The 22372-nt window shown below is 39.5% G+C and overlaps 1 protein-coding gene across 3 annotated transcripts; it reads left to right on the top strand.

The window, feature by feature from the left end:
• The first annotated feature begins 213 nt into the window (after window positions 1-213).
• Window positions 214-13534, top strand: LOC132825652 (lysophosphatidic acid receptor 6-like). 3 transcript variants are annotated; one of them, XM_060841024.1, is made up of 2 exons: window positions 214-349; window positions 12265-13534. In XM_060841024.1, exon 2 carries the CDS (start codon window positions 12318-12320, stop codon window positions 13320-13322), a length of 1005 nt encoding a protein of 334 aa, XP_060697007.1. In that variant the 5' UTR covers window positions 214-349; window positions 12265-12317; the 3' UTR covers window positions 13323-13534. The 3 variants fall into 3 exon arrangements, with proteins under 3 accessions (XP_060697007.1, XP_060697006.1, XP_060697005.1); XM_060841023.1 differs by lacking the exon at window positions 214-349 and adding an exon at window positions 1468-1518; XM_060841022.1 differs by lacking the exon at window positions 214-349 and adding an exon at window positions 2224-2305.
• The last annotated feature ends 8838 nt before the right edge of the window (window positions 13535-22372 follow it).

Raw genomic sequence — 22372 nt, 5'->3', positions numbered from 1 at the left:
TATCATAGAGCTCAGTTGTATCAGGCACAATAAACCAGACAGATTTTTATTGACCTCCACTTGCTATAGATGAATGTACAGTGATTAATCATTGACTGTAAAATTGTTCATACATGACATGCAAGAAGTTAAGTTCTGAGAGAAAAATGTAGCTTCCGGTTGTTTCATATCTGTTCAATTTTAGTTGGTGTAAATCAAGGCTAATCCTTGCAACATTTTGGAGGCTTTCCTGCATGTGACAGGCCCACATTCATCATGGAGAAGATGCTGAGCTTTGGAGGGGATTCAGGAAAGCATAGCAGTGACATCCAGAGGCTTGTAAAGTGAGATGCAGCTAAGGATTAATGAGGTATGTGGACCAGCACTTATACAGTCATAGGTGTATGATTGGACAGTTGTATATGTAAGGAAAGGTCACCTATGTGCTTGAGGTGAGTTGGCTTGTAGATTCTGTGGTACTCCATTGATGGTGAAGGACAACATTTACCAGATAGATGGCTTGGTCTCCAAGATGGCAGCAGGGCAGTGAATGCTGATAAAAGCTGGAATACACCAGCAGTGGCAAGTGCTTCTACGGTGGGTGGGAGAACTGGGCTAGCACAGGACAAATAGGTCGCCATTGGGGAACTGTAGGGAGTTAATGAGGTGAGTTTGGGATGATCATGCTAGAAATGCTCACTAGACCTCATGGAGAAAAATCATTCATGAAACACAATAGAATTGGTGCTTCTGAAAAATATGGTAAGATTCAGACCCCTCTCCCCCTTTCTCTTTCTGCCTGTTACTTCCAGCATTTTGAAATAAAGCATCTGGTTACAATACAACTTGTGCTAACAACCATTTATCGAGAACATAAAATGATCAATATATTCTATTAATGCTATGGATGCTATGCACTGGCCTCAAGTTTAAAATTTAAGACGTGAGCAATTCTGAGGTCTTTTAAACTGCATAGACTTATTTATTACCAGTCCACACCACGTTCTCGTTTAAACCTATTACCTGTGCTTGTGTCTGTGTATGCTTGATGCTGTGTTCTATTATTTTAATCTTGGGGGTTAATAGGTAAGAAATTCTTCTTTCTTTCATTCAAGAAAACCTTGTATTTATTTTGTCTATTTAGTTTAGTTTAACCCATTTATTTAGATCTAGTTAATTTCATCTTTAATTGGCATGTGATTATAATTCCACATTAAAAAGAGGGGAACTAATTCCTCCTCCTCACATAAGTCATAACAATCACCACAGCCAAACTTGAAACGACAATGTGAAACTAAGAGGAGAAAAATGTCTATTTATATAACATTAAACATGTGATTTATACTCAATGAACAACATTGCTTTCCAGCTACTGTTAAACCTGCATATGTCATTTCATTTCCTTTCATATACATCTCTTACTTAGTCACATGAATGACACTTCCCTTTTTACACTAGTTACATATTCATGCTTCAATCAAAGCATCTCCACAGTTGTATAAATTGAATGCAGATACGTTTTGGATTTCTGCATTAAAGGTAAGTGTTGCAAAAGTGTGCCATGTCAGATTAAATTAAACGTTGTGCTTGTTTAGAAAGATGAAAAAGCAAGTTGAATCTTTATAGGAATTGTATCCAGGTAAATATTTTAACAATGGTTTAAGTAATACAGAAATGGCAAGTTGTAATATCAAAAGCTCATATTTATTGTATTCTAGGATTGTATCTGTCACAATGGTAGCACAGTTATTCTGTCGGTGCGTTGTTTTAAAACCTTAAATAATATTAGCCCTCATCTATTGGATATTCTGCTGGACCCACTGAAATATTAAATATTTCATTGATTTGATCTGCAAGTTAAACATGTAATGATTTGTATTTTGCGATTTAAAGCATTAAATAATAAGAAAGGCAATATTACAGAATCTAAATACAATGAATCAGTAAAAACTCAATAATTAGCAGACTAGGGTGCAAGGATGCTGAGCACACACCAAAAAAAATACCTTGGGATGTCTTTTAAGGGTCAGAATTGATATAGCTGCTGCTCTTCAAAGTACAACAAAGCTTGTGCTTTATCTTCAAAGAGATTAATCTCTGTGTTCCACTGCAGTCCTGCAAGAGTGATAAGAACAGAACTAGGAAAAACCCAGTTACACCCTGTGAGCTTTTGTTTTCAGTTCTGCCTGGCTTGTTCACATGAGATGATCACAGAACCTTTCTAACTTCTAGAGGCAATCAGAGAAAATATTCAGAGGGGCTTCCGAGTGGCAGACATGTTCACGTTTTTTCTGAAGAAGGCAGTAGTTTCTTCTCTGTTGCACTGGTAAGAGGAACAATTCAAATCAAATGGTACCAATGAACTGTTTTATTTTGTGCTTGAATGCACCGTTGAATGAATAACCAGTAACTGCACTTCCTGAGGTTCATTATTATAGTCTTGCTGACCTATCAGAATAACAGTTCACTGCAAAAATAACTGCTGCAAGAACACTTTTATTTCTGTTGTGCTGCAGGGACACTGTTGTTTTAAATTGCAGGTTATAACTTCATCATACAATTACAGTAAAGATAATGATTCTCCACTATGGCAGTCAGCAACTTGGAAGTTAAGATTTTCTGTGGCAGGTACCAATGTTTGTTAAAGATTGTGTAGGGTTCTAATTTTAGCAATTCCTATCCTTTATAATTTAGTCAAGTTTCATATCCACAATAATGCTGTAACGTTGTTGATAAGAATAAAATAAAGAATCCAGGAGAGGTTTTCCTCAGTTGTGTTAAATGATTGAGATATCATACATCTTAAAGGAATAGTGTCCACTGTTTGTGATTTCTGGAAAATACATCAATCTGTTGTTTTAGAGGACTTAGAGCTTTTACTAAAAATAATGAATGGAGAAACACGTTCCCAGTTCATTACAATATTGCAAACACATAGAAATCCTACTCCGGTTTATATACTTTGCTTTAACAATAGTTTGATGGCACTAGTTAGTTGTATCTCAATGGTCTGCAAACTACTTGATACCTTCAGATTCATAACCAACCCTATTCTCCTGTGACCATACTGTGCCCTACCTTTAAGTCTGAGTCAGTAAATAGGTTTGGCTGATACCAAATCTGACCCTTTACTTTCAAAATTCAAATGAAGTAACTTGGAGCTGTTTTGAAGAATGCTATGTGGGCTATTTGACAGCCTTGCATCTTTTAGCCGCACCAAGGAAAGGACTGATTTATAAAAGATGTTAGATTGAACAACATTATTTTGCTTTTGTTCTGCTTCTGAATGGCCTTCACCCGATAGTCAAACTGCAGTGACTTCCTTGCTCAGACTAGAGTTAAAATCATAGGCTGTGGGACAGGCTTGGCAACAGACCCCCAACTGAATATTTAAAGAAGGATTCTGTTGACAATTCAGTTGCTTGTAACACCAGTAAACATGTTTCAGCTAACTGTGTTGGATTAACACCCTTTCCATGGTATCAACACCGTGTGGAGACTCTCTGAAGACAACCTCAAAGCTGCTTCCTGAAAATGTTCTTGGAGAAATATGATAGGAAATATGTATGTAATAGAACACTTGGGAGGTCTCACTTGTATAGATCTTAAACTACATTTAAACTATAAATAGAACCAAATTTGATGATGATGCAAGTAGAAGTGAACTTTAGCACACACTTTGTGCAGATATTTGCAAATGAGCTTTATATTTTTGGAGCCACTCTTTTAACTGACTATAACTGAGTCAAAGTTTCATCACTTGTGCTATTTCAAGGCCTCACACACACACCACTTTTATATGTGAGACCAGCAGACAATACCACAGTTTACACTTGCATTTGGTTACAGGTTGTAAATGACTGCTCGGTCACTTGTAAAGATTCAAACCAAGCAAGGTATTTTGATACTGCTGTTTTAGCTTTAAAAGCAATTAACCCAACTGTTACCAGATGGTGACTTGTATTAGATTGATGTTGAATGTAGACATTTAATATTGTGGTGAACTACAAAATAGATTAAATGTTATGTGTATAGTAGCCCATCATTCTGCTGGTATTGTTCTGCCTGGCATGAATAAGTTGTAAAGTGAAATTAGAATGGTTATACTTCTGAAGGGATTAATTATAGTTTAGACGAGAACAATGCAACTGAGACCTTCCATTTACCTAACATCAATTTAGTAAATTGGGACAAAATACAATGACAGCATAAAGATATATTGAGATGTGCATTTAATGCTTACTTGTGTGTCAGTAAATATCGTGAATACAGGCTGTGTGGATGGCTCCAATGTTTTCAATTCAATATGCTTCTTTTTCTCTTTCATTATGTCAGTTTGTGTAGTTTTAAAAAGAATATTCTATTGAAATATAATAAACTGTGCAAGAATTTTTACACTGACATTACTGCGAAAGGCAATTCATCGTCTCTTATGGGAAAGGCAGAGACAATTGTTTTGAAAAGCTTCCTTGTGCTACATTTGAAATACTGAAATAATCAAAAGCAGAATTTGCACTGAATAAACTCAACAGATCTGGCAGAATCTATGGAGAGATAAAACAGAGATAATGTTTTGAGTTCAGGGGTTCACCAGACTAGGGCTGTTAACTCTGTCTCAAAGTGTCTACAGCTCATAAGAACGAACTTTTGACGAGCGGTGACTGTTGTAATATTGGAAATGCAGCAGTCAATTTACATTCAGGAAACTCTCACAAAGGGCAATGACTCAATAATCTGTGAAGCTTCTTGAGAGTCAACTATTGACCAGGACACTGGAGATTACTTTCCTGTTTCGCTTTAAGATAGCATCATGCAGGAAAATAGGTTTAACACCTCATCAGAAAGATGGCTGTTCTGACAATGCAGTGCTCCCTCAATGCTATACTTGAGTGTCTGCATGGATATTTTAACTCAAGCCCTGCAAGGGACTTGAACCCATTACCTTGTGACTCAGAGAAAAGCAGGGAGCAATAGATTTTTAAAAATTAGAGATTTTGTTAGAGAAGAGGCAAAACTGTTTTCTTTACGCACAGGATTTTGAGACTGCATTAATTGTTGAAGTATAGACTATAATATCAACCTTTAAAGATAGACTAGATATTTGGTTCAGGAAAAGTGCCTAGGAATGGGTTGGGATTTTGGGATGAGGACTACTGCCAGAAACTTATCACCAACATGATGGGTTGAGCCAAATGGTCCAATCCGTTTTGCAATTTTAATGTATTTGGATGAGAAGTTTATTATTATCTTTGGTTAAAAAAAAGAGGAAATGAATAGAAACAGAGTGTGATTCTTAACCAATAATTCTCACACTGGATTACAGCCAGTGGAAATCTTAGTTTGTATTTTATTCATTCTTTAACATACAGGCATTAAATACCTCATCTGAAACACTTTAACATTACTTACTGATGCTAAGAAATTAACACAGAGCCAATTATTTTTGTTCATGATTAGATTCTCTGTGACTTACTCTTGCAAAACTGGTTATGTAAAAGCCAGTGTCGCATTTCATTTTTGATCTGAATGTCATTTCAAAACAGTGACGTCCTTCATGAATGTTGTTCTTCTTTGTTAACTTTTCAACAGAAACTATCAAACCTGAGTGAATTCCAAACTGGATTGGAATAGTTGAGTAATTTTATGACTGCATTAGCTTTAAAACTGTTTAGTCATTTATTTAGTTGGAGTGTCTTTCTGCCAATTAAGTACTTTCTCAATTTCAAATTGGCTATTGCCCTGTAAAATTCACTGAATATTGCTAAATAATGTGCACATGCCTCTCAGTTGATCTAAAATATCAGCACAATTGAGCTTTTCAAACTGTTGTGTTGGTTAAACGTAGTCAAAAAGCATGAAAAAGCACAGCAGATCAGGCAGCATCCGAGGAGCAGGAGAGTCGACATTCTTTTTCTGAGTCAAAAACAGAAATTGCTGTGAAAGTTCAGGAGGTCTGGCAGGATCTGTGGAGAGAATGTTTTGGGCCAAGTGACTCTTCTTGTTTTCTGAATGGCAGAATCTGTCTCTGGGATGCTGCAGGCATCAGTGCTTGGACTCCAGTGCTTCACAATATTTTTAATCATTGAAAAGAGGCAACTAAATGCAATACCCCTTCAAGTTTGCAGTCAACTGAGTGCAAACTCTGGGTGGGAGAATGAACTGTAAGGAGGATGCAGTGATGCTTCAGTGTGTTTTTATCAAGTTGAGTGAGTGAGCAAATGAAACATAATGTGAATGAATGTGAAGTTATCCATGTTAGTTACAAAAAACGGGAAGGCGGGTTATTATCTGAACGTTGAAAGATTGGGAAATGGTGAGGTGTAATAAGACCTGGGTACCTCGTACAGCAATCACTGAAAGTAACCATGCAGGTGCAGCAGGTGGTGAAGCAAGCGACTGGTATGTTGGCCTTCATAGTGAAAGGGTTCGAGTCCAGGAGCAGGGATACCTTGCTGTAATTGCGCAGAGCCTTGGTGAGATCACATCTGGAGTACTGTGTGCAGTTTTGGTCTCCTTATCTGTGGAAGGATGTTCTGACCATGGAGGGAATGAAATGCAGGTTTAACAGACTGATTGTGGGATGGCAGGATGAAGTATGAAGGGAGACTGGGTGAGTTAGGAGTATACTCATTGTAGTTTAGAAGAACAGGAGGAGAATCTCATAGGAAGATGTAAAATTCTAACAGGACTAAACAGGCTAATCACATGAAGGATATTCACAATGACCAGGGGGTGGGGTCAAGAACCAAGGGTCACAGTTTAAGGATACAGGGTAGGCCATTCAGGACTAAGATGAGGAGAAATTTCTTCATCTAGCCTGTGGGAGTCTCTGCCACAGAATGTAGTTGATGCCAAAACATTGTATATTTTCAAATGGCAGTTAGATATAGGTCCTAAGGCTAAAGGCATTAAAGGAGAGGGAGAGAAAACTGGAACAGACTACTCAGTCAAATAATCAGCTATCGAAAGGCCAACTGACTACTCTTGCTCCTAATTTCGATGTTCTGTGTCTATAATCTGTTGCCCACTACACAACTTCACTTACAAACACTATTTACAAGTTCACCAGTATTTCTCCAAAAATAACAGGAACCAAGTTGCTCCTGCACCAGATTGCTGATAATTAAAATTAAGTCAGTGGTGTCACATCATTACCTCCTGTGGATCTTTCTTAGGCAGTTTTCCAGATAATCACTGCTGCTACCTCTCCAATATGTGGCACTGGGAAAAGCTGGTTTAAGTTAGTCACTCCCACCAATTCTTCTACTTTTGCTTTAGTTTATCTTGTGATTAATCACAGAGAATACACCACCCTAGAGAGGGACTGTTCTTAACAAGAAGGTTTATTGCATAACAGCAGAAAATACAACTGTATTTGGTCATGTATCATCCTGAGGGCCTTAGGTGGCTGGTACGGACACATCTGCTCCCTTCAAAAAGAGGAGAAGAACTCCTTACTTCCATTCACAGACAATGCATGACATCAGTAGGAAGGGAGGAGCCAATGTAATGTGAACTTTAACCCATTCAGAACTGTTACCAAATAAACACATCCTGACTTTAACTGCTCCATTTTAATTATTTGGTTTATACATTTATAACCACATTTAATGATTTGCCCCTTTCTGACACTCAACAACACACTTTGCAGGATTGTCTCTTTACTCTCCATTGTAACTACCGCTGTGCTCCCCCATGGACTGAAAATTTACTTGCAATTTATTGCATTTACCACTGAGATCGATCTTGACTTTAAGCATTGATTTGGATCTGCAGATATTTTATATCTTTCCTGTCGTTTACTTACATTGAATGTACAATTTGTTGGAAACAAAAACAGAAATTGCTGGAAAAGCTCAGCAAGTATGGCAGCATCTGTGTAGAGAAATCAAAGTTAACATTTCGGGTCGAGTGATCCTTCCTCAGAAGTAGAGCAGTTCTGAGGAAAGGTCATTTGACCTGAAATGTTAACTTTGATTTCTCTCCCCAGATGCTGCCAGATCTGCTGAGCATTTCCAGTAATTTCTGTTTTTGTTTCTGATTTACAGCATCTGCAGATCTCTTGGTTTTTATTTGGTACAAATTATTGGCATTGTTAAATTTATATATCTGATACCACAATGCAGGACCATGCAACAAGACACTGGAAAGGAATTGTATTGTTTGTGCTTGATTAATGAGCCCATGCAGGCCATGGTCCAGTTAACAAACAGTTTAGGCACTGCCACTTTCCCACACGGACAGTGTTTATTTACGCAGTGGCAATTATACATGGAATCATTTCAGAAACTAGCCGCTTGATTTGTCAAGGCAGAATATCAGCAATTGTCATTAGTTTTCGAAGTTGGTTCACTGCTTTTCATCATGTATATGAATGATTTGGATGTGAACATGGGAGATATGGTCAGTAACTTTGCAAATGACACCAAAATTGAAGGTTCTTGTCAACAGTGAAGAAAATTACTTCAGAGTGCAATGGGATCTTGATCAGATGGGCCAACGGGACAAGGATTGGCAGATGGAGTTTGATTTAAATAAATATGAGGTGTTGCATTTTGGAAAGACAAATCAGGGCAGGACTTCTACATTTAATGGTAAGTTCCTGGGGAGTGTTGCTGAACAACGAGACCTTGGAGTGCAGGTTCATAGTTGCTTCAAAATGGAGTCGCAGGTGGATAGGATGGTGAAGAGGGTTTTTGGTATGCATTTCCTGATTGGTCAGAGCATTGAGTTTAGGAGTTGGGAGGTCATGTTGCAGCTGTAGAGGACATTGGTTAGGCCACTTTTGGATTATTGTGTGCAATTCTGGTCTCTCTCCTAGAGGAAGGATGTTGTGAAACTTGAAAGAGTTCAGAGAAGATTTACAAGGATATTGCCAGGATTAGAGGGTTTGAGCTATAGGGAGTGACTGAATAGGCTGGGGTGTCAGAGGTAGTGCTGATAGAAGACAAACTAAATCTAAGGTGAAAAATTCATGAATTGGGAAACAAATCACACAGGTATATTGTGGCAACTGAAGAGCAAACAAAATAGTTATGGAACAATTGGTGGAAAGAGGCACAAGGTGTTTCAGGATATAAATGTCAAAGGGAGCTTCTAAAATAGTAAAGTACAGATTTGAAATAGTCTAGACTTGGAATTTTGATTTTTACATGGTTCCAGATCCTCTAAACACCATAACCGTTGGTAAACCATTACGAAACAGAAGGCAGCCCCTAGCAAAAGTCCCAGAGTCCTGTGTTGAAGGAATTAAGTGCCCCATAATAGCACACTCCGATCAAGGGATGGATTGGTGCTGATTCCAACTGGGAAAATGATGCATCATGATGTGTTCTGTGTCATAGAATCTATTGTCCTCAATTTGATGGTGGTTTGGCTACCCTTGTGGTGCCAAGTAGAAATGAAATAATTATAGAAGAAGTTATTAAAGGAAATTTTCTGACTCTGCTGTGTACAGTACTGTACTATGGGGACAAAGGTGGAAAAAATTTGTATAAACTGGGAGGTAACGGGTACACTGGCTCAGGAAGGGGAAACAGAAATCTGATCAATTACACAGGCACAATTCTGAATAAGCATCACTGGACCCAAAGTGTTAACTCCGCTTTCGCTCTGCAGATGTTGCCATGATTAGATTACTTACAGTGTGGAAACAGGCCCTTCAGTCCAACAAGTCCCCACTGACCCTCCGAAGAACAACTCACCCAGACCCATTCCCCTACATTTACCCCTTCACCTAACACTAGTGGGTAATTTGGAACAGCCAATTCACCTGACCTGCACATCTTTGGACTGTGGGAGGAAACCCACGCAGACACGGGGAGAATGTGCAAACTCCACACAGTCAGCCACCTGAGTCGGGAATTGAACCCAGGTCTCTGGCGCTGTGAGGCAGCAGTGCTAACCACTGTGCCACCGTGCCGCCCAGAAATTTCTGTTTTTGTTTCTGATGTCTAGCGTGCACAACTCTTTGCTTTTTTCTTGTTTACTAGAAAACATCAGACCTGGCTGCCCTGAATGATACACGTTTGCTTATGGTACATGGTTGCTCATTTGGAGAATTCAAAACTGGGTTGTTTGTCCTCATGGGTCAACAATAGTTCTCAAATAGGCCATAAGCACACAGGATATCTTCATGAACCTGTGCCAACTGCAATTGACCTCTGAGTAATACCCAGTGCCAATGGGCTGTGGGTGTATAATCAGACTGTAATGGAGGTGGGATTCAGGATGCCAGTGATTGGGCAGCGACAATGGCTGATATCAGCCTGCCGGGTGGTGAATATTGGGATCATCTAAAATCAGATATACTCCTATAGGAAGGATGTTGTGAAACCTGAAATGGTTCAGAAAGATTTGCAAGGATGTTGCTAGGGTTGGAAGGCTTGAGCTATGGAGAGAGGCTGAATAGTCTGGGGCTATCTTCCTGGATCATTGGAGGCTAAGAGGTAACCTTATTTGGTTTATAAAATCATGAGGGGCAAATAGACAAGTTATTTTCCCTGGGGTAGGGGAGTCCAGAACTGGAAGCATATGTTTAGGGTGAGAGGGGAAAGATTTAAATAGGATCTAAGGGACAACTTCTTCACACAGAGGGTGGTACATGTATGGATTGAGCTGCCAGAGGAAGTGGTGGAGGCTGGTACAATTACAGCATTTAGAAGGCATCTGGATGGGTATATGAATCAGAGGGGTTCAGGGGGATATGCACAAAGTGAGGACTGGGCCAAGGATGGCAAATGTGACCAGATTAATTTAGAATATCTGGTCAGCATGGACAAGATGGACTGAAGGGTCTGTTTCTGTGCTGTACATCTCTATAACGCTAAGAAAGTTAACCAACGCACTGATCTAAGTTAATCGTGTAACCTTTTGTTCTCTGACTCCGACAGTTCCAGATTTACATAAAATTAAGTGAACAAGGCTGGTGAAAATAGCCAATGTATAAATCAGAAGCAATATAAAATAATGTAGTTGGGCCATCGTTTGGGTTAAAACAAGGAAGCCTCTGTGTTCTCAGGTGAATAGGAAAAATTGAGTGTCACTATTTCAAAGAAGGTTCACCCCTAGAGACTTAGCCAAAATTTATCCTCAATCAGCATCAGACAAATAGATTATCTGTGAGCAAATTGGCTGCTGTGTTTCCTACCTTTTAAAAATGGCTGTACTCCTAACTCCAAGGAAATGAAAAGCATTCTATAACAGAGGTTTGTTTCTGGGGAGGTCTCAAATGTCTGAAGTAGAAATAACACCGTTGCCAGTGTTGGACTGGGGTGAACAAAGTTAAAAATCACACAACACCAGGTTATATTCCAACAGGTTTATCTGGAAGTATGAGCTTTTGGAACGCTGCTCCTTCATCAGGTGGCGAGTGAGACAGGATCACAGGACACAGAATTTACAGTAAAAGATCTGTATGAGTATGTGTCCTGTGATCATGCCCCACTAGATTAGGGTGGTGCTGGAAAAGCACAGCAGTTCAGGCAGCATCTGAGGAGCAGTAAAATCGATGTTTCGGACAAAAGCCCTTCATCAGGAATATTCCTGTATTCCTGATGAAGGGCTTTTGCCCGAACCGTCGATTTTACTGCTCCTCGGATGCTGCCTGAACTGCTGTGCTTTTCCAGCATCAGTCTAATCTAGATTCTGGTTTCCAGCATCTGCAGTCATTGTTTTTATCTATCATGCCCCACTAGCTAACTGATGAAGGAGGAGTGTTCCGAAAACTTGTACTTCCAGATAAACCTATTGGACTATAACCTGGTGTTGTGTGATTTTTAACTTAGAAATAGCTCTTCATGGAGCAGGTTTGTTGAGATTTGCATTTCTGGCAGGCACAGTTAAAATTGAAATAACCTATCTTGAACTCAGTAAGCCATTGCATTAAGGATACAAGTCAGTTCAGATTCCCAAATCTAAGATTCCCATTCAGCTGGAAGATATTCCTTGTTTGGATTTCACACCTGAGTGTCATTCAAACTTGATGTAATATGAGACTCCTGTGTGGTCTATGTTTCATTTTCGCAGCTTTCCTTTTCTTTATGTTGGCCTTGGACCCATTTGTGATTTGGAAATCTGTACCAACCAGTTCAATGGTGCTATCCACACAGAATTTTGGAACAATTGTTTTAGCTAAGAAAACCTACAGCATTTTCCCAACAACTAAGAAGTTGTCCCTGTGCTCTTCCAACAATGCTAATTCCATCTTCAATGTACATTATAAACTATGAAATTCTTACCACCTTGTATCTTTGTTTAATTATGCACATTTGCTTATTTCTCTAGATAAACCAGCAGAGGACTCTGGTTAATCTGCCCGTTCTGCTCCCCTCGATGCAATGACCTACAATACTTCAATCAGTAACTTAGACTGTAAACCTCAAGAGCTAGTTATTTTCATCCCTATTTTACTAAGTGTGATTTTTCTAATCGGTTGTATCCTGAGTATTTTGAGCATTTATACCTTTTGGTTTCGCTTCAAGAAATGGAAAACGGGGATGATCATCCAGTTTAATCTGGCTTTATCAGATATGACAATCCTGCCAGCAGCACCATTTATGATCAGCTCCTTCTCCATGGCGAATCATTGGCCATTTGGACAATTCCTGTGTCAGCTTAAAGTGTTCTTGTTATTCATACATATGTATGGCAGTATCTACTTTCTCACTTTGGTGAGTGTGCATAGGTATATCACAGTTGTACGTTTGACTAAACACAATATTTTTAAGAACCAAAGATTTGTGAAGTCAGCTTGCATTGGCATATGGATTTTCCTCTTTATAAGTGCATTGCCATTCTTTTTTGTCCTCAAGACGTCTGAAGGGTACAACATTACCCAATGCTTGCGTATACACCAAAATGAAATGTCAACTGTCTATTTTACATGGAGCATGGTCATTTTATTTCCTGGGTTCATCATTCCATTTGGAGTTTCCGTCACTTGCTATATCCTGCTTGGATCTTATATAGTCAAAATGGACACCATCCTTGCAAGTGGAAAGGCAATGAAGCTGAAATCAATGGGGATGATTGCTGTGTCCCTAGTTACATTCGTTGTTTGCTGTCTGCCAGTACAGATGTCACGTTTAGTTGCTGTTGCAGTGAAACAGTTCCACTCTGAGAATTGCAAGTTGCTGTACAAGATCGAAGATTTTTACTACACGTCTATTGTGCTTGCCAATGTGAACTGTTGCCTAGATCCTCTTCTCTATTGGTTTTCCAGCAGAAAATTCCAAGAAGCTTTCAAAAGTACTCTAAGTGCATTCAGATGCCTTTGTAAAGAGCCGAATCAAAGTAGCTTCAACACAGAAAACTCATCTACAGCAGCAAGACCCATTGATTAGACAATTTAATGATTTGACAGAGTTGAATATAAATGACCCTTCATTGTACTTATAATTATCTTATACATGAACGCAGTTGAGCAAATTTTAGTGTATCAATTACAACTAGAGAACTGCAAGATATCACATTTTAACTATTACCTCCAACAATACAGATGTTTCATTGGCTACAGTTGTGTTGAAGTGTCTTGACAGGTGAACAATGCTGTATGAATGCCAAGTTTTTTTTATTCAACATTAAAAGTATTTTGTCAAATGAAGTGCCAACAACCAGCAAACATTTCCTGACTTCACTTTCTACTGAAAATGTTCTAAATGTAAAATAAAATATTTTCAGTGATACTCTTCCAATACAGAGAGAGGAAAAAAAAAGCAGCTTTGCCAGATATTGGTAGTAATAGATGCAGCAAAGCAACAAGAAACTTTACTTTCAGGTGTTTGATTCAGAAACTATTTCAATGGGTTGTGCATAAAATAATTGCATGTTTCACTGGGTTCTGGGTCAGAATTTTGTTCAATGAAAAGGTGTCAATGCCAGGAGGTCTCAAATACTGGAAAGCAGAAACAATGGTTTGTGTAACTGTTTCTTTGAGATTCATTTCTCTATGCAAACACGGTTAAAGTTGAAATGAGCTCAGAGTTCTGTTGCTTCACAGGAAATTCAAAAAACAATTTATCACAAATACAATTCCCTAAACTGAATACCAGCATGCAACTGCAAGAGAATCTGGAAACAGATATTTACAGGAGCAAAGTTACAAATCGTGTAGAAACCATAGTTGACAAATCCAAAATTGTAGGTTTACCCGAACACCGTTGACTTTTAATTCTACAAAGTGTTTTATCCATCCACATTAAGATTGTGTCCTGAAAGGCAGCCTGATTGACAAGCCTGGCTGCTTCTCAGGAATGGAAGCAGCATCGAGGAGTTATAGAGTTGTGGAGATGTACAGCACAGAATCAGACCTTTCATTACAACTTGTCCACGTCAATCAGACATCCTAACATAATCTAGTCCCATGTGCCAGCACTTGGCCCATATCCCTCTAAATCGTTCCGATTCATATACCTATATAGATGACTTTTAAATGTTGCAATTCTACCAGTCTCCAACACTTCCACGGGGAGCTCATTCCATACATGCACCACCCTCTGCGTGAAAAAGTTGCCCCTTAGGTCCCTTTTATATCTTTCCCCTCTCACCCTAAACCTATGCCCTCTAGTTCTAGACTCCCCCAGCCCTGAGAAAAGACCTTGTCTATTTATCCTATACAATTTGATCAAGAGACAGATCACGATAAAACATATAATCAAGAGTTTGTATTTTATTGGCGATGAAGCTAGAGATTGGATGGGTAGAATTGGGTAGGGACAAGGATGATCAGTAAGTTCCAGGATGGATGTTGGGCCTCGGTTAGGCTGTCAAATCATGGTGGATGGAGGGGGGGGGAGGTGGAGAGAAGGGGTGTTGGGGTGATAAACTGAAAGACTATGAGAAGATTGCGTGGGTGATGGGTAGCAAATGGATGGAACATCAATGGTTGTCCCTGAGGTGGAGGAAAGACTTTACAGGGTTAAGGTGTTGATACAGGAGGGAATAATGCTGCCTCTGCTGGCCTACTGGTTATGAAAGGCACTTCTCTGATGATTGCATCCCGGTTGACTCTCTTCAGTTAGCAAATAGTCATAGAGTCATAGAGATGTACAGCATGGAAACAGACCCTTCAGTCCAACACGTCCATGCCGACCAGATATCCCAACCCAATGTAGTCCCACCTTCCAGCACCCTGCCCATATCCCTCCAAACTATTCCTGTTCATTGAACCATCCAGATGCCTTTTGAATGTTGCAATTGTACTAGCCTCCACCACATCCTCTGGCAGCTCATTCTATACATGTACCAACCTCTGTGTGAAAAAGTTGCCCCTTAGGTCTCTTTTATATCTTTCCCCTCTCACCCTAAACCTATGCCCTCTAGTTCTGGACTCCCCGACCCTAGGGAAAAGACTTTGCCTATTTACCTTATCCATGCCCATCATAATTTGGTAAACCTCTATTGGTCACCCCTCAGCCTCCAACGCTCCAGGGAAAACAGACCCAGCCTGTTCAGCCTCTCTCTATAGCTCAAATCCTCCAACCCTGGCAACATCCTGGTAAATCTTTTCTGAATCCTTTCAAGTTTCACAACATCCTTCCAATACCCTGACTCAATACTCTGACCAATAAAAGAAAGCATACCAAACGCCTTCTTCACTATCCTATCTACCTGCGACTCCACTTTCAAGGAGCTATGAACTTGCACTCCAAGGTCTCTTTGTTCAGCCACACTCCCTAGGACCTTACCATTAATTGTATAAGTCCTGCTAAGATTTGCTTTCCCAAAATGCAGCACCTTGCATTTATCTGAATTAAACTCCATCTGCCACTTCTCAGCCCATTGGCCCATCTGGTCAAGATCCTGTTGCAATCTGAAGTAAGCCTCTTCACTGTCCACTACACCTCCAATTTTGGTGTCATCTGCAAACTTACTAACTGTACCTCTTAAGCTCGCCTCCAAATCATTTATGTAGATGACAAAAAGTAGAGAACCCATTACTGATCCTTGTGGCACTCCACTGGTCACAGACCTCCAGTCTGAAAAACAACCCTCCACTACGACCCTCTTTCTTCTACCTTTGAGCCAGTTCTGTATCCAAATGGCTACTTTTCCCTGTATTCCATGAGATCTAACCTTACTCACCAGTCTCCCATGGGGAACCTTGTCGCACGTCTTACTGAAGTCTATATAGATCACATCTACTGCTCTAACCTCATCAATCCTTCTTGTTACTTCTTCAAAAAGCTCAATCAAGTTTGTGAGACATGATTTCCCACGCACAAAGCCATGTTGACTATCCCGAATCAGTCCTTGCCTTTCCAAATACATGTACATCCTGTCCTTCAGGATTCCCTCCAACAACATGCCCACCACCAACATCAGGCTCACTGGTCTATAGTTCCCTGGCCCACCACCGATGCCAGGCTCACCCGTCTATAGATCCCTGGCTTGTCTTTACCGCCCTTCTTAAACAGTGGCACCACATTTGCCAACCTCCAGTCTTCCAGCACCTCACGTGTGATTATCGATGATACAAATATCTCAGCAAGACGCCCAGCAATCACTTCTCTAGCTTCCCACAGAGTTCTTGGGTTACACCTGATCAGCTCCTGGGGATTTATCCACTTTTAACCGTTTCAAGACATTCAGCACTCCCTCCTCTGTAATATGGACATTTGCAAGATGTCACCATCTATTTCCCTACGTTCTATATCTTCCATATCCTTTTCCACAGTAAATACTGATGCAAAATGTTCATTTAGTATCTCCCCCATTTTCTGCAGCTCCACACAAAGGCCGCCTTGCTGATCTTTGAGGGGCCCTATTCTCTCCCTTATTGGGATCGTATTATAGACCCCCTAATAGTCACAGGGAAATTGAGAAACAAACTTGTAAGAGGATCTCAGCTACCTGTAAGAATAATAGGGTAGTTATGGTAGGGGATATTAACTTTCCAAACATTGACTGGGACTGCCATAGTGTTAAAGGTTTAGATGGAGAGGAATTTGTTAAGTGCGTACAAGACAATTTTCTGATTCAGTATGTGGATATACCTACTAGAGAAGGTACAAAACGTGACCTACTCTTGGGAAATAAGGCAGGGCAGGTGACCAAGGTGTCAGCAGGGAGCACTTTGGGGCCAGCGACCATAATTCTATTCGTTTTAAAATAGTGATGGTAAAGGATAGACCAGATCAAATTTGAAGTTCTAAATTAGGGAAAGGCCAATTTTGATGGTATTAGGCAAGAACTTTAGAAAGCTGATTGGAGGTAGATGTTCACAGGTAAAGGAATGGCTGTAAAATGGGAAGCCTTCAGAAATGAGATAACAAGAATCCAGAGAAAGTATATTTCTGTCAGGGTGAAAGGGAAGGCTGGTAGGTATAGGGAATGCTGGATGATGAAAGAAATGGAGGGTTTGGTTAAGAAAAAGAAGGAAGCATATGTCAGGTATAGACAGGATAGATCGAGTGAATCCTTAGAAGGGTATAAAGGAAGTAGGAGTATACTTAAGAGGGAAATCAGGAGGGCAAAATGGGGACATGAGATAGCTTTGGCAAATAGAATTAAGGAGAATCCAAAGGACAAAAGGGTAACCAGGGAGAGAATAGGGCCCTTCAAAGATCAGCAAAAATCTCTCAAGGTACAGGAAATCTGATGAGTTATAGATGGAAACATTCTTTAAATGGAGGAATGTAATCAATGTAAGTGAGTCCAATGATATCCCAGCCCCGCCTGACTGCAATTACCTCCACTCAGCCGTCATCACAACTAAGTAGGTGGCTTCAAATAATTTGGATTCTCGTTTAAAACTTGTTGACATTTGCACTTCTCACCTGATTTTGATACATCCAGCCCGGGGGATTTAAATTACACCCTCTACTGTCTCCTCCATTTAATTTAAAAAGCTTTTACGCATGTAATTCTCATTTCAAAATAACTGACAAAACTAGTTTCTGGAAAAAAAGATTTTGCAGTACTTTAGGTAATTAAATGCGACTAGAGATGGCAATGTTCGTGTTTAAATCATGCGTTTGGTGTCAATGCATGTGTTAAATAAATTGATATCATCCAGCTACCATTGGACCCATCTCTCTTAATTTTAATTTCCATTTACTTCATCCTATATCAGTGAACTGCTATAACTGACCTGATATTGTTCCATTTATACTGTGACTCAAAGTCAAAATTAGCTTGTGTGTGTAGTTTTTGAAAGATTACTGGAGAAGTAATACATGAAATGTTTGCATCTTACACTTCAGTCTCAAATTACATGACATAGAGTCATTTTGTTCTTTCTGAGAAAGTCCATAGGAAGAAGCATGACAGGCAGGAAATGACAACATGTGACTTTTAACATGATATTACTCACATACTGACCATTGCTGTGTACAATTGTATTCTGTTCCTTAATTTCAGAAATAACATAAGCTATGACTTTCTATGAAGTGACAAGCCTAAATCGAAAACTCAGACAGAATGTGCATTGTGATATATATATATATATATATAAAATGATTAGTTTCCAACCATCTTTTGCAAATAATATTCAATCACATTTTAAATATCTTATTTAGCAAATTAACCTAAAAATGTCGATTGAAATTACAAAAGATTAAAATTTGGTTAAGATGCCTTAAATATTCATTCAGAGGTGTTTGATTGCAATCTGACGTGTACATGGTCAGGGTATATTTTCACTGTAATAATAACTCTAACTCAAACTCTCTTTAAGTATTCATCAACTCTCACAATAGATTTGAAAGATAGAAATAGAACCAGTTACAACCATTAGTTTCTCTTCTTAAACTTAGATCTGAATTCTCACATTGTTATGAATCTTCTGCTCATTGTTTTGGTGTATCTGGGTTTGCCTTGGTACTACTTCCTAGTATGCTCCCTATATCCTCACTTGGAATGAAGACAAACCAATCCACAAGAACTTGGCAACCACCTCTGCTTTTAAATGATACTAGTAAATTGTAGCTGCTACTCTCAGGCACTGTGCTTGCAGTCCATTTTGAATTGAAATGTATGAAATTAAAATGCACATTTACAATATAGGCTATAATTTGGGCAATTTTCTAAATATTTATTTGAGATAATTAAAGGACTTAATTTAAAGATTGAATACATAACTTTAAAGATATAATTTCTTCCACCATTTCCACGATTACTGTTCTCTACCAATAAATAATTGTGCCAATGCACTGATGTTAGTGATTTCCATTCCCCCTTACAATGGTTCTTCAGCACCAGGATTAACAAATTGCACAGAGGCAGAGTTTCGTTCAAGCACAAGCTTGTTACTTATTTAAACAAAACCTACCGACACTCCCTCAAGAATTTCCTTGAGGCTGATCAAAATTTAAAAAATCAAGTCAATTGGTTTGTCTGACTGGAATCCTTCCATGATTTAATCTCAGCTCTTCCCCTCACCCCGACCACTCCACCCCCAAACACAAGATCACCATGACTTATTAGTTAACAAAGCTTTCATCTGAAAGATAACTCCTACCCCACCCAACCATATTTCTGCCCACACGCTACTTAATTAAGACCCATATCCCCTGAGTTTGGCTGTTACTTTAACCTTCTAGCCCTTGTACCCCTCAGATTTGATTACTTATAATCCTCCATGTTGCTGGTTCTTTTGGTAGGATCTGTAAGTTCACAAACCAGATTGACTGTTTGTGACCCTCCTTAGTAACTGTTTTGCTAAGCCCTTCATGCTAGTCCTTTTTTAGAATGAATCTTATCAAAATATCAGAAACATATTTCCCAAGGTTATTGTGCTCCAAGCTCAGTGCTTCACAACTTTTTGTTTCTTCAAGTTTGTCCCATACAAACCCGTTCAGTGCTGAAGTTATTTCCACAACTCAAAACAATGCATCCCACCAACTGGCTCCAAAGCTGGCCTTAATGAAATGACGTGATAGTAGAAATTTTATAGTCATTTTTATGATATCCGTTCTGTTGTTATTTGGAATGCCTGAGATTAACTGCCTGATACTGATGTCTTTGGAATTTAGGATATTTTCCATCATAATTTATCATTTCTTACAAAGTATAGTTGTAAATGATTCTCATTCCACATCCCCCTCTTTAATATCTCAAACATGAAAGGTATTACCATCAATAAACATCTTTTACTGCATGGTGGAATCTCCAACTCTCCGCCAGGTCCCTGTTCAAACATTAGAATCCATTACTCCTTCTTCTACACCATTTCTTATTTTCTATCTTATGGTTTTTCATTTCTATTTGCAAAATTCTTTTAACAAATACAATACCATAAATATTTATAACTATGTTAGTACATATGACACAATTGAAATCCAGGAAGGGATTTCAATATTAAAAGCAATATCTCCCCAGAGTGAAACTTCAGCAAACTCCGAGCTCCAGAGGAGAGGCATTGAATCAATTAACTCTGACTAATCAATTATCCAAACAAAATAGTGCCTGCCCATCACATTTGGATAATCAAGGTTCCTCTGTATATATTCCATTTTGGATGATCCAATATTTTCCACTTGGTAGGTTGGCACCAGGTATTGTTGATGCCCCATCAATGGCATCCTGAATCCCACCCCCATTACAGTGTGGTTATATACCCACAGTCCATTGGCACTGGGTATTACTCAGAGGTCAATTGCAGTTGGCACAGGTTCATGAGGATATCCTGTGTGCTTGTGGCCTATTTGAGAGCTATTGTTGACCCATGAGGACAAACAACCCAGTTTTGAATTCTCCAAATCAGCAACCATGCACCATACGTAAACATGTATCATTCAGGGTGGCCTGGTCTGATGTTTTCCAGTAAACAAGAAAAAAAAACAAAGAATCACGCATGCTATAAACCAGAAACAAAAACAGAAATTTCTGCAAAAACTCAGGAGGTCTGGCGACATCTGCAGAGCGAAAGCGGAGTTAACATTTTGGGTCCAGTGATGCTTATTCAGAACTGCGGCTGTGTATTTGATCAGGTTTCTGTTTCCTCTTCCTGAGCCAGTGTACCCGTTACCCCTCAGTTTTATTATGGGAGGGCAAAATATGTTGACATAGGCTTCGAGTGCCGAAGGACCTGTTCCTGTGCTGTATTACTCCTCATCCCTTGTTCCATATACAAATCCTCCCAACTTTTGTCCCCATAGTGCAGTACTCAGTATAATCAGAACATTTCCTTTCATAATTTCTCTTGTAATTACTCTATCTCTACTGGGCACCACAAGGGCAGTCACACAACCACCACATTGAGGACAACTGATGTTATTATACAGAACATATTATGGATACACCATTTTCTCTGTTGAAATCAGCATCAATCCATCCCTAGATCTGGGTGCCATTAAGGGATACTTAATTCCTCCAATTCAGGACTCTGGGGCTTTTGTTAGGGGGTGCCTTCTCTTTCCTATTGGTTTTGCAGCAGTTATGGCAATTTGAGGATCTGGAACCACGTAAGAGTCAAAATTCCAAGATTAGATGATTCCAAATTTGTACAGTATTGTAAAAATGCTGGTTGCCTCTTTTTTCCATTTATACCCTGACCCACACGTAAACACCTTGTGTCTCTCTCCACCAATTGTCCCATAGCAATTTTGTTTGCTCCTCATTTCCCATGATATACCTGTGTGATTTGTTCCCCAGTTCATGGATTTTTCACTCTCCATCTGGCTTGTCTTCTGTCACCACCACCAGCCCAAGGAGCTGTTCCCTCGGCTTTCAAGACAAACTCTTTGATGTGTACCACGCTGGCTGTGAAGTTTAATTTTGGGCAGGAGACTGATACTTGCCCAAATTTGTAACTCATGTTTTTGAAATATTTAATGTAATGTTATTTGAACCAGCCCAGCTTATTTTGCCTCATGTGAATGTGACACTATTCTGTCAGTGCTTGGCGTTGTGCATGGACCATGTCATTGTGGATTGAGCTGTTTTCACACTCTGCAAATAATTCACAGCTCTCTGTCATTTGCTTCCAGCCAGGATGATCACCCCTGTCAGCAACAGGATAGGTCCCATCTCAGAGGCAATGTTCTAGGAGTGCTATTCATAACCCAGAGGCAAGGATAATGTTCTGGGGACTTGGGTTCAAATCTCACCAAGGTATTTGTCTATAGCCATAAGCGTCAGGAAAGGAGCCCATGGGAATACCAAGTGCAGTATGCTGACGTTCTTGAGGTGTAATGGTAATACTCCTACCACAGAGCGAAGAGTCCTGCCTGCTCCAAGGCTCCGATTAGGAAAATATCTATATCCCATCCTGGGTGCTTGGATCTGATCTTCTGCCACAGGAAGGAAACAGCACTTCTCTGTGAGAGGGCCCACAGGTCAGAATGTGGTTATGTACAAGTTTAAGTTATTCAATATAGATTGCTCCACAGGAGCTGTGTTCCCTTCACAGATTAGTCTTCAGTTATATATAAGTTTACACTTGGTGCTCAAA

This window comes from Hemiscyllium ocellatum, chromosome 21, assembly GCF_020745735.1.
Source record: "Hemiscyllium ocellatum isolate sHemOce1 chromosome 21, sHemOce1.pat.X.cur, whole genome shotgun sequence".
Lineage (NCBI taxonomy): Eukaryota > Metazoa > Chordata > Chondrichthyes > Orectolobiformes > Hemiscylliidae > Hemiscyllium > Hemiscyllium ocellatum.
This window is presented reverse-complemented; position numbering and strand designations above follow the sequence as displayed.

Bases quoted from the DNA above. Each gene is read 5' to 3' on its own strand.
- LOC132825652 (XM_060841024.1), top strand. From the start codon at position 12,318: ATGACCTACAATACTTCAATCAGTAACTTAGACTGTAAACCTCAAGAG.